The sequence below is a fragment of the Mytilus californianus genome, unplaced genomic scaffold, assembly GCF_021869535.1.
Source record: "Mytilus californianus isolate M0D057914Y unplaced genomic scaffold, xbMytCali1.0.p SCAF_13, whole genome shotgun sequence".
In the NCBI taxonomy this organism is placed as follows: domain Eukaryota; kingdom Metazoa; phylum Mollusca; class Bivalvia; order Mytilida; family Mytilidae; genus Mytilus; species Mytilus californianus.
In genome coordinates, this window is record NW_026262615.1 from 44,778,735 (window position 1) to 44,791,167 (window position 12,433).

The 12,433-nt window shown below is 31.1% G+C and overlaps 1 protein-coding gene across 1 annotated transcript in view; it reads left to right on the forward strand.

The window, feature by feature from the left end:
• The window catches only part of LOC127723953 (scavenger receptor cysteine-rich domain superfamily protein-like), a 48,811-nt gene that overhangs the window by 14,493 nt on the left and 21,885 nt on the right, over positions 1-12,433 (forward strand). Inside the window, exons 5-7 of the mRNA XM_052230669.1 lie at positions 656-813; positions 1,379-1,447; positions 4,286-4,436. Of these exons, the coding sequence (XP_052086629.1) occupies positions 656-813; positions 1,379-1,447; positions 4,286-4,436 (378 nt within the window). The remainder of the gene's footprint in view (positions 1-655; positions 814-1,378; positions 1,448-4,285; positions 4,437-12,433) is intronic.

Sequence of the window (12,433 nt, forward strand, 5' to 3'; positions counted from 1 at the left end):
AACGTTTCTGTGTGGAAATGGGGTAATTAAGTTTTATGATTTTTGATATTTAAAATTTCTATTATTATTTCGAAACTATTATACTTAATTCAACCCTTAAACACAATGTGTTTATCGTGCTCTACAGTTAATGCATTGCATTTAATGATAGCCTAGAGCAAAAATAATTTGGTACCAATAACGCGCGAAACTACTTTGTGGATCACCAGAGATCAACTATGAATACGAAAATGAAGCATACTTGTTTGGAGATCGACCATGTTTACTTCTTTTTGAGAAACATTTATTGTTGTATGTTTTTTTTTATTCCACATTGGCTAGAGGTATAGGAGAGGATTGAGATCTCACAAAATATTGATAGTCTTGTATGTTTTTTTTTATCTTGGTTCATTTATATGTATCGGAGCTTAGTGTGACGTGCATTTTCGCTGAATTAGTATACAGTATTGTTTAAGGTCCAGCCGAAGCCCGATGCTGGGTGTAGGTATTTTTCACTAAGTTGAAGATCGATTGGTGGCACTGGGCTGTTTTCTGCTCTTTTATCGGATTGTCTCTTTGACGCATTTCTCGTTTCCATTCTCAATTTTATGGTAAACTATATACAAACTAATTAATACGAAAAATACTAAAATTTATTTGAACACTTTAAATAAAGAATACCACGATTGCTGAACAGTACTGACAGTGGAACAGGATTAGTTTGGATTGATAATCTGCATTGTAATGGGGATGAAACAGATGTCGCTTTATGCAAATCGGATGGTTTTGGATCGATGACATGCTCCCATAAAAGAAAAGCAGCAATATACTGTGGTATGCATATTGTTAAACAATAATTATTTCTGAAACAAATAAATCTTAATTGCTTTTCTAAAGTTACGTACTTTCTTGTAGGTAAAATGTTCTGAACTCTATATATCAATGAAAATGCATACAGATTAAAATGTCTGATCAACATAAATAAACACTCTTTTGAAGACTCAAATAGAAAATTGGTTATATTCATTCTAGGTCAAGATATTCAAGTCCGAATTCATGGTGGAAAAGGTTCTTATGAAGGAAATGTTGACATTTTTAAAGGAAACAAATGGTATCCTGTATGTCAAGAAGGTTTTAGCATGTCTGCTGCTAAAGTGGTTTGCAGAACGCTTGGCTTTCCGGACAGGTTATTTTTGTTATTTTTTTTAAAGGCGTTTTACATAGATTACACGAAACATTTTATGATCGATACTTTCGTAACTGTGTACATCGTTCATTGCTGTAATAAGTATTGTATTACCAAATTATATTTTCCCATTATTATTTAGTCTTTATATTTTTGCTCTTTTTCTCTATTCGTTATATCTTTTAAGCCATTGATGTTTTCTGTTACCTCAAGCTATGTCCTCATTTAATCAGCAACAGTTTTGTATATCTTACATGTTACATTGTAATAAAAGTAATACCTGTAAGTAACTATGATTCAGAAGAACAATAAAAATGAAAGAAATCGAACAAAAAGTTTATTTTCTTAACTTTTTAAAGTCCGATCGATCGATTGTTTTTTTTTTTACGACAGCAATGATCCGGAACTACTAAACAGTAGCAATGGTTATTTTGTTGACAATATTACTGAGTCTGGACAATTACTGTCTTGTTCAGGATCAGAAGGAGATATCGGATTGTGTCAATTAAAAGAAACAACAAACAACTGTTCACAACAAATCATAAGATGTCGTGAGTAACTTTTATATTTAGATAAAATATTACTAATTTAAATAGTTATTATAAACAAGAAAGTAAAACAAACAAACATTCGATCATGTGAAAACATTTGAAAGATGATTTAACTGATTTAATAGAGAAAACTTTGGAAAGAACATACTTATTTTATGTTACATATTACATAGAAGTCAAGATCATATTCAGGCAAAATATAAAAAAAAGGATTTTCGAACAGTATAAACGTAATGTAATCATAACATTATAAGGTAGGCACTCTATTTTCGGTAATCAAATTCGGGTAATATTTATATTGATTTTTTTTAATATGTTAAACTTTATATTATTCGTAAAAAAACTAGCACACAATTGATTGACCGATTAAACTTGAATTGTTTAAAGGGGTTGAAATTATTTCAAAAGAATACTCTCATATCACACCCGCTTTTTGGTGTGGTTCGTGTCGTTCTGTCTTTATGTTGTGTTTTATATACTGTTGTTTGTCTATTTATCTTTTTCTTTTTTTACCATGGATTGTCAATTTATTTTCGACGAGTTTGAATGTCCCTTTGGTATCTTTCGAATGAGCAATAAACATACTTCCTTTATAATGAATCACACGTCCTACTTTGCAGAAATAATTATATAATGTATGACATCATCTGTTGACCTTAATCTCATTGAATTATTTAAGCCCGAATAGCTGCACGACTAGTTAATGGTAAACAACCAAACGAGGGATTAGTTGAAATATATCATAATGGTCAATGGGGTACAATATGTGGTGGAGGATTTAAAAAAGATGACGCGAACGTTATTTGTAGAATGCTTGGATTACAGACTGAGTATGATTAATGCAATGCAAATTATCTATACTGATTATTGAAATTGAAAACTATTTATTTCTTATTGTGGTACGAAATTTAGCTATTGGTGCACTTGACACATACATCTATTTAAGGAAATATAAAAACAATAGTCAGCTGAGTTTATTAGCTTTTTTATAACAAGCTTCCATAATTGCGGATTATTAACAGTTACCTTAATTAATATTTCTTGACAAAAAAAATGTTATAGTGCGTGCTGAAAAAAATAGTTGCCCATGAGATATTATTTTCCGTTCCATTAAAATGTATATTATTGCATTAATCTCGTTAAAGAGATGAACGACTTTCAAATCATACTATCATATCATTTTATCTACTTCTTTTGAAACTACATTTTTTTGGTAAATTGTTTGTTCTCCTGCAACTTATGTTTTATCACTTCTCAAGATAAATCATTTTTTCGTTATAATTATAAAGGGAGCAGGTTTTTCTTAATGAAGAATTTGGAACATCACATGGTCCAGTTTTCCTACAGAACATGTCTTGTACAGGAAATGAGAATGACATATCAGGTTGTTTGCTGAACTGGAAAGTAAACAATTGTTCTAACCAGTCTGCTGTTGGTGTCAGATGTGGTAAGACTAAGCATGAAATTTTCTTCAACGGGAATATGAAATTAAAAATAGAAAAAATGTTAACCAAAAACAGACACAATGAAAACGTATAAATCGAAGAAAAAACAGACGATACCAAATTCAAAAGAAATTCGATGAAAAATTAACAGTAAACTAAAAATACTGGGCAAGACAAACCAAAAAAGGGTTACTCTTAAATGCCCCAGAAGGGTCAGTATATCCTGCCCCAATAGTGAAACCTTCTGTACTTAAAATAGGTTTTTGGACGTGCTATATTCCATTGGAATTAATCAAATGAGGATCCAGAATTAGAAGATCTAAAGTTTGCAGTTTTTGAAATGAACATGCTTGCACAATTTTCATTTAAATTAACAAGATAGTGTTGTCCTTTGCTCAAGTGATAAAAACAATAAATAATTTGTTTATGTATTTGATCTAGTTTTTCTTCCATGTACACAGTAATTTGAATTTTAATAAAGGCGTCATTTGAATTTGCTGAACGTTTGATTATGATATCCCATAATAAATGAGGCATTGTGTGTAAATAGTGTATGTATTGATAAAAAACCCCAAAAAGTCGAACAAAATATTTGTAATAACAATACCAGATAAATTTAAAACTTGCCAAATAAAGGTCTGCAAATGTGACATTTTGCAATTATATGAAAGGTAAATCAAGTATTGGACTGAAACAAATCTGCTGAGAAGAAATTGTGTTTTATTCATCATGCATATTTTACAATTATGGTTATTTTATCACCAGTAATTTTGACGCGGTTGACCGAAAGTTTGAACTAAATAACTTGCCAAACCAGCTGTCAATCATTGTAATGAAGACCGTAAAGCTTTTGAAATGCTAAATCAGCTTTGTCATAACATTACTAGAACAATAATGAAGAAACTGTATATCTCATTTGATAACATCAAACATAGTTACATAACTTATTTGTCGGATGCAATATGTAGTATCAAAATTTTTCACTTGGTCTGTATAGGGAATATGATGTGCTAAATCCAAATTTTAGCATAAATGCAAAATATTTGAATTGAGTTTTTTTTAAGAGCTCTGAATCCTAACAAGGTAACCTTAATATACATTCAAATTTGGTAAAATCTTTTTAGGGCCAACTCCGGTACGATTAGCTGGTGGTGGTGGCCCGTGGGAAGGACGGATAGAGGTTTTTCACAACGGAGTGTGGGGAACTGTTTGTGACACAGGTTTTGGAAATGAAGCAGCTGGCGTTGTGTGCAGAATGTTAGGATTTCTTGATGGGTATGTTGTTTATCATTTAAGTTATAATCAATTCGAAAGTGTATTCATTAACTGGAAGGTACACATATTACATTTTAATAAAATAATATGTATTATAAATATAATAATTAAAAGTGTCATGTTTCATCTCGTTCTATGGTACATGTAATTCACATGTACAGTTTTTTGTTTACTGACAACTCAAACACAATGCTGTCACAACAGATAAAAATCATACAAAATCAGTTTCGAAAGTCAAATTTTTATAATGTACCTATATCTTCGTATATATATGTTTCTCTAATTCTTCGTCAATTTATCCCTTTCTGCACCCATTGTATAAAAAATTTAATCAACGTGTGGTTCGTTTGATCTCAGTTCTTCATTGGTTAAAATCCGATTATGACGTCGAATTAACTTGCTTTCCTCTGAATTTCCTATTGTGACGGCATGAAAAAAGGCGACCATGCCTGATGACGTCACAAAGAAAGAATACATCTTTTTACAGATCATTCGAAAAGACGGAATAAGTTTGCTCGCATAATGTTTGAAAATCATTAGAGAAACAGATTCCACCACCAAATCTCGTGTAATACGATATTTATCCACTCTCCACAGTTAAATTTTAAGTATTTACTATCTTTTAGTTTTTCTAGTTTTCATTGTATCTAATCTTTAAAATAATTATAATTGTAAATTTGATTTAAGTACTACAGACGCATTTGCTCGCAATACTTCTTTTTATGGACAAAGCAGTATGCCTATTCTTCTAGACCAAATATCATGTACCGGAACAGAAATAGATATAAATGGATGCAGAACTAAAGAATGGGGGTATCATTCGTGCGACAATAACAATGAAGCCGGAGTATTGTGCAGTTTGTATTTATATCATTATGTGATTTACCTTAGTTAATAAAATAATGTTTAAACGAAATGCACGAACGTGGATGTTTATGCCCCCCCCTCCATAGAGAGAAGTCAATCATTCTAATCGTATGGTGTACATATAGAAGCAGATTAAGGTGAACCTAAAACATCATTTTTTTTTCTTGTCGGGGGTATTTATGAATGCTATAGATGATGATACAATATGCGATTTTCTTATTCTCTAAGCTCGTACTTTGGCTAACTATCTAAGGTCGTACGATGGATAATGGGTGCTTACATCTCCGTCATTCGATCTCTGGTTAACCGGTGTTTCTTTGGCAATTACACCATATCTTCTATGTTGTTTATCAAATGGATCGAAATTTTGATCTCTTATAAACACGAAAGACTACGGAAAAGCAAAAGTAATAATAAAAATGTGCACAACAACAATGGTATATTTATAATAACAACTGGTCAGGATACCAATAAATTTCTTTCCAAAAAGCAGAACTGACAACAAGAAATGTAAAAGATTGAACCATACCTAATACTTGGGATTAAAAAATTATGTTCTTTGCGCATACTCCATATTGATGCACTGAGATATTTGATACTTACTAAGAACAAATCCTTGTTTTAGAAGAAATTAGGTAAAAACTGTTTTTCCAGTTTAAATAATGTCGATGGGAGTGTAACATCATTTTCCTCGGAGTTCAGTATTTTTGTGATTTTACTTTTTATCAGCATCTGCCCGATAAAACTAAACAACCAAAATAGTAAAGCACAAACCACATCGTTATAATCATTTGTGTTTTAACTAGGAGCAACGAATGTAAGACTTTCTGGAGGATCACACACGATGGAAGGACGAGTGGAGATAAAGATCGACGGGACATGGTCAACATTGTGTGATGAAGAATGGAATGATAATGAGGCAACTATTATTTGTAAAATGTTAACAGCATATCCCTTAAATCGGTAATATAACAGAAATGCATACATTATCTTTATAGAGTTCATTATTTTGACAATTAGGTAGTGAGTGGTTACAGAATATACCTTAATGTATCATGTCGGTTGTATAAGTCAAATCACTCAATTCTAAATTTAAATATTGCTACACTCATATCTCTAAATAAAGTTTGATCACGAATATGTTATTCTTAATTGCTCTGTTCATTAACCGTTTATATGCAGTGACACCGTGTGATTTCCTAGTATGCATATAAAGTAATGATGTCAACCCGATGAAGCATTACATATCGAGTGATACTTGAGTACTGGCTCTACACAAATATCTACACAATGGGAACACAATACTGCGCGTTTTACGATTTGTGGGTCGTTAAATGTTTAACCCTGTACATCATTACTTTGGATCGTCCTGAACATGCACAAAATTTGCCACTGGACGTTAAGTAACCAACAATCAATCAATCATTATTTTGGGCTAGATAATAATAACAATAATCGAATAAAACCCTTTTGAATATAATTGATTACAGAGTTAAACCAGATCCAACAACATTTACATTATCATATCATAAAAGAAAATACATTTCTGAAGATGTTATATGATTAGAAGACACCTATGTGATTTTTCATTGTCCATTTTAACGTTTTTGTGTTCTTCGAGACAATTTCCTGAACTTTTACGGTGCTTCTTGTTTGTCGTTCCCAAACAACAATTCAGGATAAATTCACAAAGGTGAAACAAAGCAGAGCTAATGTCAAATATGTTCAAAGTATTTCAAAACACAAGATTCCGGACGAATTTTAACAATTCCCGACAGACGTACGAAGTTTTCTTTTACCAACGATTATCCATTGATTTCCATAAAACTCCCTAAGTGGCATTCTACAAATATTTTAAAACAACTTTATGGAAAGAAATAAATAATATCCAAAATAAAAAGATAAATCTAGTATAATTTTGGTATTACATACTCTGATTTGGTATGAGTGCCAATGAGACAACTCTCCATCCAAGTCACAATATGCATTATAGGTCAAAGTACGACGTTTGTCTGTTTGTCCGTTTGCATTAAATTGTCAATACTTCTTTTCAAAAACTGTATTTCAAAAACGCTATCATATCATTAAGAATCGTTTTTATAATTTGAAGTGAAACATATAACACAGACATTCCAATAAAACAATGTATACCGTATAACTGGGACTCGGACCATGTTTGTATATTTATTCGACATTATTGTTCTCAAACGATACGTGTCCAACAGCTTTAATAAAAGTTTTCATTCATCATCTAATAATCAACACAACGTACTCGACATTTGTATACTTATTGCAGTTATTTTATAACACTACCAAAAAGCTTCTTCTATAAAACCACATGTTTGATAGGGTTCATTTAATGAATTATTTATATTGTGATTTGTTCCTTACATGTATCATGTATATTTCAACATATACTAAGGGCCTCTTTAAAAGTATTAACGATTTGTTCCTTACAGATATCATGTAAATATCAATATATACTACAGTGCTCTTTAAAACTGTCATTGGCAGTCAAATCTGGCGACTAATGTAATGGAAAGTTTCAAAGGCACGAATGCTAGCTCGCTCAAATGTCAAAAATCTTCTTAATTTTTTTTTATACTGATAGATTTGTGTAAAATGGTTTTAGAAAATTGGAAACAGAATTTCGAAAAAAATCATAAGCTTGATAAGACTCATACTATAATGGCTGAATTAGCTACGTTCAAACTAGTTACACTCATAGTTTAAACATTTTGAATTAATTTATTTTTTTACAACATATCGGATTTTTTTGTGCATAAGATATGATGATACACTCATTTTATTTCTGTTTAGAAAATATTACGGAAAATCAAATTTTTTTCAAAACACTCAAAAGGTTTATGGTTAACCTTGCCTAGGACAAATGTGATCATATTTTAAGTTATATTTCATAATTTTCAAAATATGCGATATTTGAGATCACGTGCATTGACGTTTTTGGCTTTATTTGGTTGCTATTTCTATATAGACATATCATAAAATTATAACGTTTTGGTCATTATGATTACGATTAGTTTGGAAACGCATATCATCATTGGAAAATGGTACTAAACGTCTAATATGGATCTATTAATATAAGTGGGTAACCAATATGCGTAAATTTCGGAGGGTATGGGCTTATTACGAATATAGTTATTCAAACGAAGTACTTATTTCCTTTGTGCTACATTTTAAAATTTATGAAAACATCGACCTACAGTATTCAATAAAGACAGTATTTCCTAAAACTTCATCAACTAAAAACAACAAAACTAATTTACAGTATTAGTTTCTATTGACCTTTGATTCACAATCACATTTTCAGCTTAGTTCACGGCAAAGCATTCACAAACAGTTATTTTGGGGAAGGCAGTGGTACAGCCATGTTATCAAATCTTAAATGCAATGGAACAGAAGTAGACTTATTACACTGTTCAATGACAAGAGGTGGGCGTCCGCATTGTGACCATTATCATGATGCTGGAGTGTCTTGTTCACGTGAGTATATTCAATTTAAGTTTGAACCATAATGCTTTCACTAAGGCAATAGGCCTGACTCGCGAGGAAGCGGTATCGGTTTACAATCAAATTGCATTTGGCATAGTTCAGGTAGCAACATAAATCATCCTGATAGTACACAGGTCAAAATCCAGTGAACAGAATTCCTTAAATATTTATAACACATCTTATTGTATATAATTTCAGAAAGATACATATGTTTGATATGTGATAGGAACTAAATTTGGGTTGTTTGAAATACACACCTAATATCCTCTTCATTCAACATTCATTGCATCGGATATAAGGTTATTGTTTGTATTTATCTAAATTTCTGTTTAATGTTGATATTAAACTCATTTTCGGTTTATTTAAATATAAATTAAAATCATAATGTGAGTATACTTTACGATATGGTTTAATAATTCACTTTGATATCTTTTCCAACCAAATATTGCGTTTGTATAATGTACTGCATATATGGACAAAGTGTTTGGTATAACTATAAAATTTCATTTCGTACTATGAACATCAAAATTTATTATTTTGTAAAAATATTTCCTTTCTCCATTGGTACTATACACGTATACCTAACAACAAAATTATTTTCATTTACCTGTGTTTAAAGTTAGTGCAAATGGCTGATATTTTTGTTCGAGCATATTGTTTTTTTTTAATTGTTTAACATTTCTTACCGATATAACATGTTACTTTTATTATTCTTCCCTTAGTTTATTTATTTTGTATTTACATTGTGTCATAGGTCAAATTTATTTGTTCAGTGCATGTTCAATTGTGTTAATATGTCCTTTGATTGAGTTAAGCTATTTCAGTTGATATTTTATAGTGTGTCTTTCTATGTTGTGATGTTACACTATTGTTTCAGAAACAGGGTGAAGGTTTGGTACCATTAAAACGTTTAAACCCGCTGAATTTGTTTGCACCTGTTCTAAGTCAGGAATCTGATGTTCAGTAGTTGTCGTTTGTTGATGTGGTTCATAAGTGTTTCTCGTTTCTCGTTTTTTATATAGATTAGACCGTTGGTTTTCCCGTTTGAATGGTTTTACACTAGTAATTTTTTGGGGCCCTTTATAGCTTACTGTTCGGTGTGAGCCAAGGCTCCGTGTTGAAGACCGTACTGTGACCTATAATGGTTTACTTTTATAAATTTTGACTTGGATGGAGAGTTGTCTCATTGGCACTCATACCACATCTTCTTATATCTAATTTAAAGAGTAAACATTCGTTTCTACTGTTTACATGAAGATGTTGCTCACAATACAAAACTTACCCCACGCACCTTCCTATACCTTGTGATAACAAGACAAACTGCTGTTTTTGTCAAAATCCATCCAATAAGAGATGCACTTTTCATAACTAAACCAAATACGGGTTTAGACCTGCTTCATATATGCTTGTATATAATTGTATCATTTCAATGATTGAGATTTCAATTATTGACAAACAGTATCTAAAAATTGCCTAAACGCTTAAACTCAACACTATCAAGCAGCAGACAAATTCTAAAATCATTCCTTTTCTAATTACCAATTACATTTTGGCGAAGGTTTTCTTTCAGACTTACTGACGGATGGACAGTATCGGTCGGTTACTATACCTCCTGTTGCCGTTGACGCATTTTTTTTTAATTTTTTTTTTATCTTGAATATATTACAAGGAATGGCCAAACTCTTTATCAAAAGGTAAATATAATTGGACTTTTTTCAGTTAATTCCACAACATATATAAATGGCAACAACAAATATAGAGGCACCATACAAACGCATGTTGGTAATTTCTCTGGTAGCATTTGTGGAAGAAATGTTCACGATATTGTGGGTACAGTTTTATGCAACAGTTTAGGATATTGGTAAGGCGTTAAACTAAATGATTCTAACTTTCAACTGAGAGTTCGATATATAAAAAAATTAAAACGTAGTTAAACAAATGTAGTTTTAATAAACGTTGACATATTCAAGATTCATTAAGATGTAATATGGATTTGACAGCAATCATTAATTCATACGGGATTTAAACATGGACATCTATTGCCATTTATATGGTTACCACTTATATTTATCAAAAGTTAATATAATTGGAATTTAATATGAAACAAGGGAAAAAATGAACATGTTATATCGTTTATACAAAGTATTATAACACTGTTGTGACGTCAATCTTTTGTTGTACCGTTCTTTATTTCAGTGATTGAACTATCATTTACCTGTAAGAAACCATTATGTTACCTTTAACTGTCCAATATTTTTAAGAATAACCCTCCTCTTTCTATAAAATATTGGACAGCTGAAGGTAGCATAATTGATTATCACAGGTGAATTATAGTTCAAGAACTGAAAAAAATCAATCAATTCCCACATTTTATTAAAGTCACCTTCCAATACAATAATCTTGTCACTCATTAAGACGGTTTCTTGAAAAAAAATGAAACTGATTACTTATTTCACTGCCATTTTTCTAATGTTTTGGGTTGTCACCTTTAGGACCGATTTGGTTGATAATGCTCGTTGTAAATTTGTTTTTGTTGCTTTTAGGTATTTCTTTTTGCAAAATACTAGTATTTATCCTTGTTCGTTTTTGGAAATAAAAAATCGACATCTGGTGTTGCTCTCATTCTGCCTAACATTATTTCAGCTATAATTAAAATGAAAAAAAAAATGCTTCTAACGCTCGATAGATCATGTCACAATACAAGGACCACAAATAAAATAATTGTAATATCATAATTAAGAGAAACTCGTTCATCTGAAGTAAATGTTTTACCAAGTGTTGATGTGCAAGCCACATATTATGTCTTGGACAAAATAGCTGATCAAAAATTGGATTAAAAACCTTAAACTCACATGTGTTCAAAGTGCAAATCTAGAACTTGTTTCATGAACTAGGGGACTACAATAGATTTTATAATTTTCAGGTGTCAACGTTGATTTACATGTTTTTTTTCTTCTAATCTGCTTGTATTGGAATATAATGCAAAACTTCGCTTATCAATGACGATGAATATGGGAAGCAGAATTTACCGCAGGTTATCTGTTAAATAAATCAATCATATGTCCGTTTCGCACTGTGTTCGTTGTGATCGTTTTTTTTTAAACCGATGTACTCTCTTGAAATTAAATACACGTAGGTGCTAGCTTTGATCATATGTTTGTTGAATAGCTTTAAGACAGATTGTGACTGTGTTATATCAATTTGAACGTACAACCCTTTCCTGCATTGAATTGATAGAAAAAGGGATAATTAATAAAAGTATTTTACTATATATAACATCAAAATACGAATTACATTTGCTTCTTTCCTATGTACTTTCAAAAAAGTTTCAGATACTTCACTTTAGTTTAGATCTCATAGGTAAAATTGATTGAATGCAATACATTAAGCACAGAAAGAGAGATATGTACACCTACGTACAATGCTTTGTTTTTAAAGAAGAAGAAGAAAAAAAAACGTTATTAGCAAAGTGAAATCTAGAAAAAAAAATGTTTCGGGAACATGAAAAAATCCAAAGGGACTTCAAGACGCAAATGAACGAGAAAAGAAGAGCGACACGACCTTGCAGAAAAAAAAGAGAACAAAAGGGGGGTATTCAGGTGGTACCGTTTGGGTAA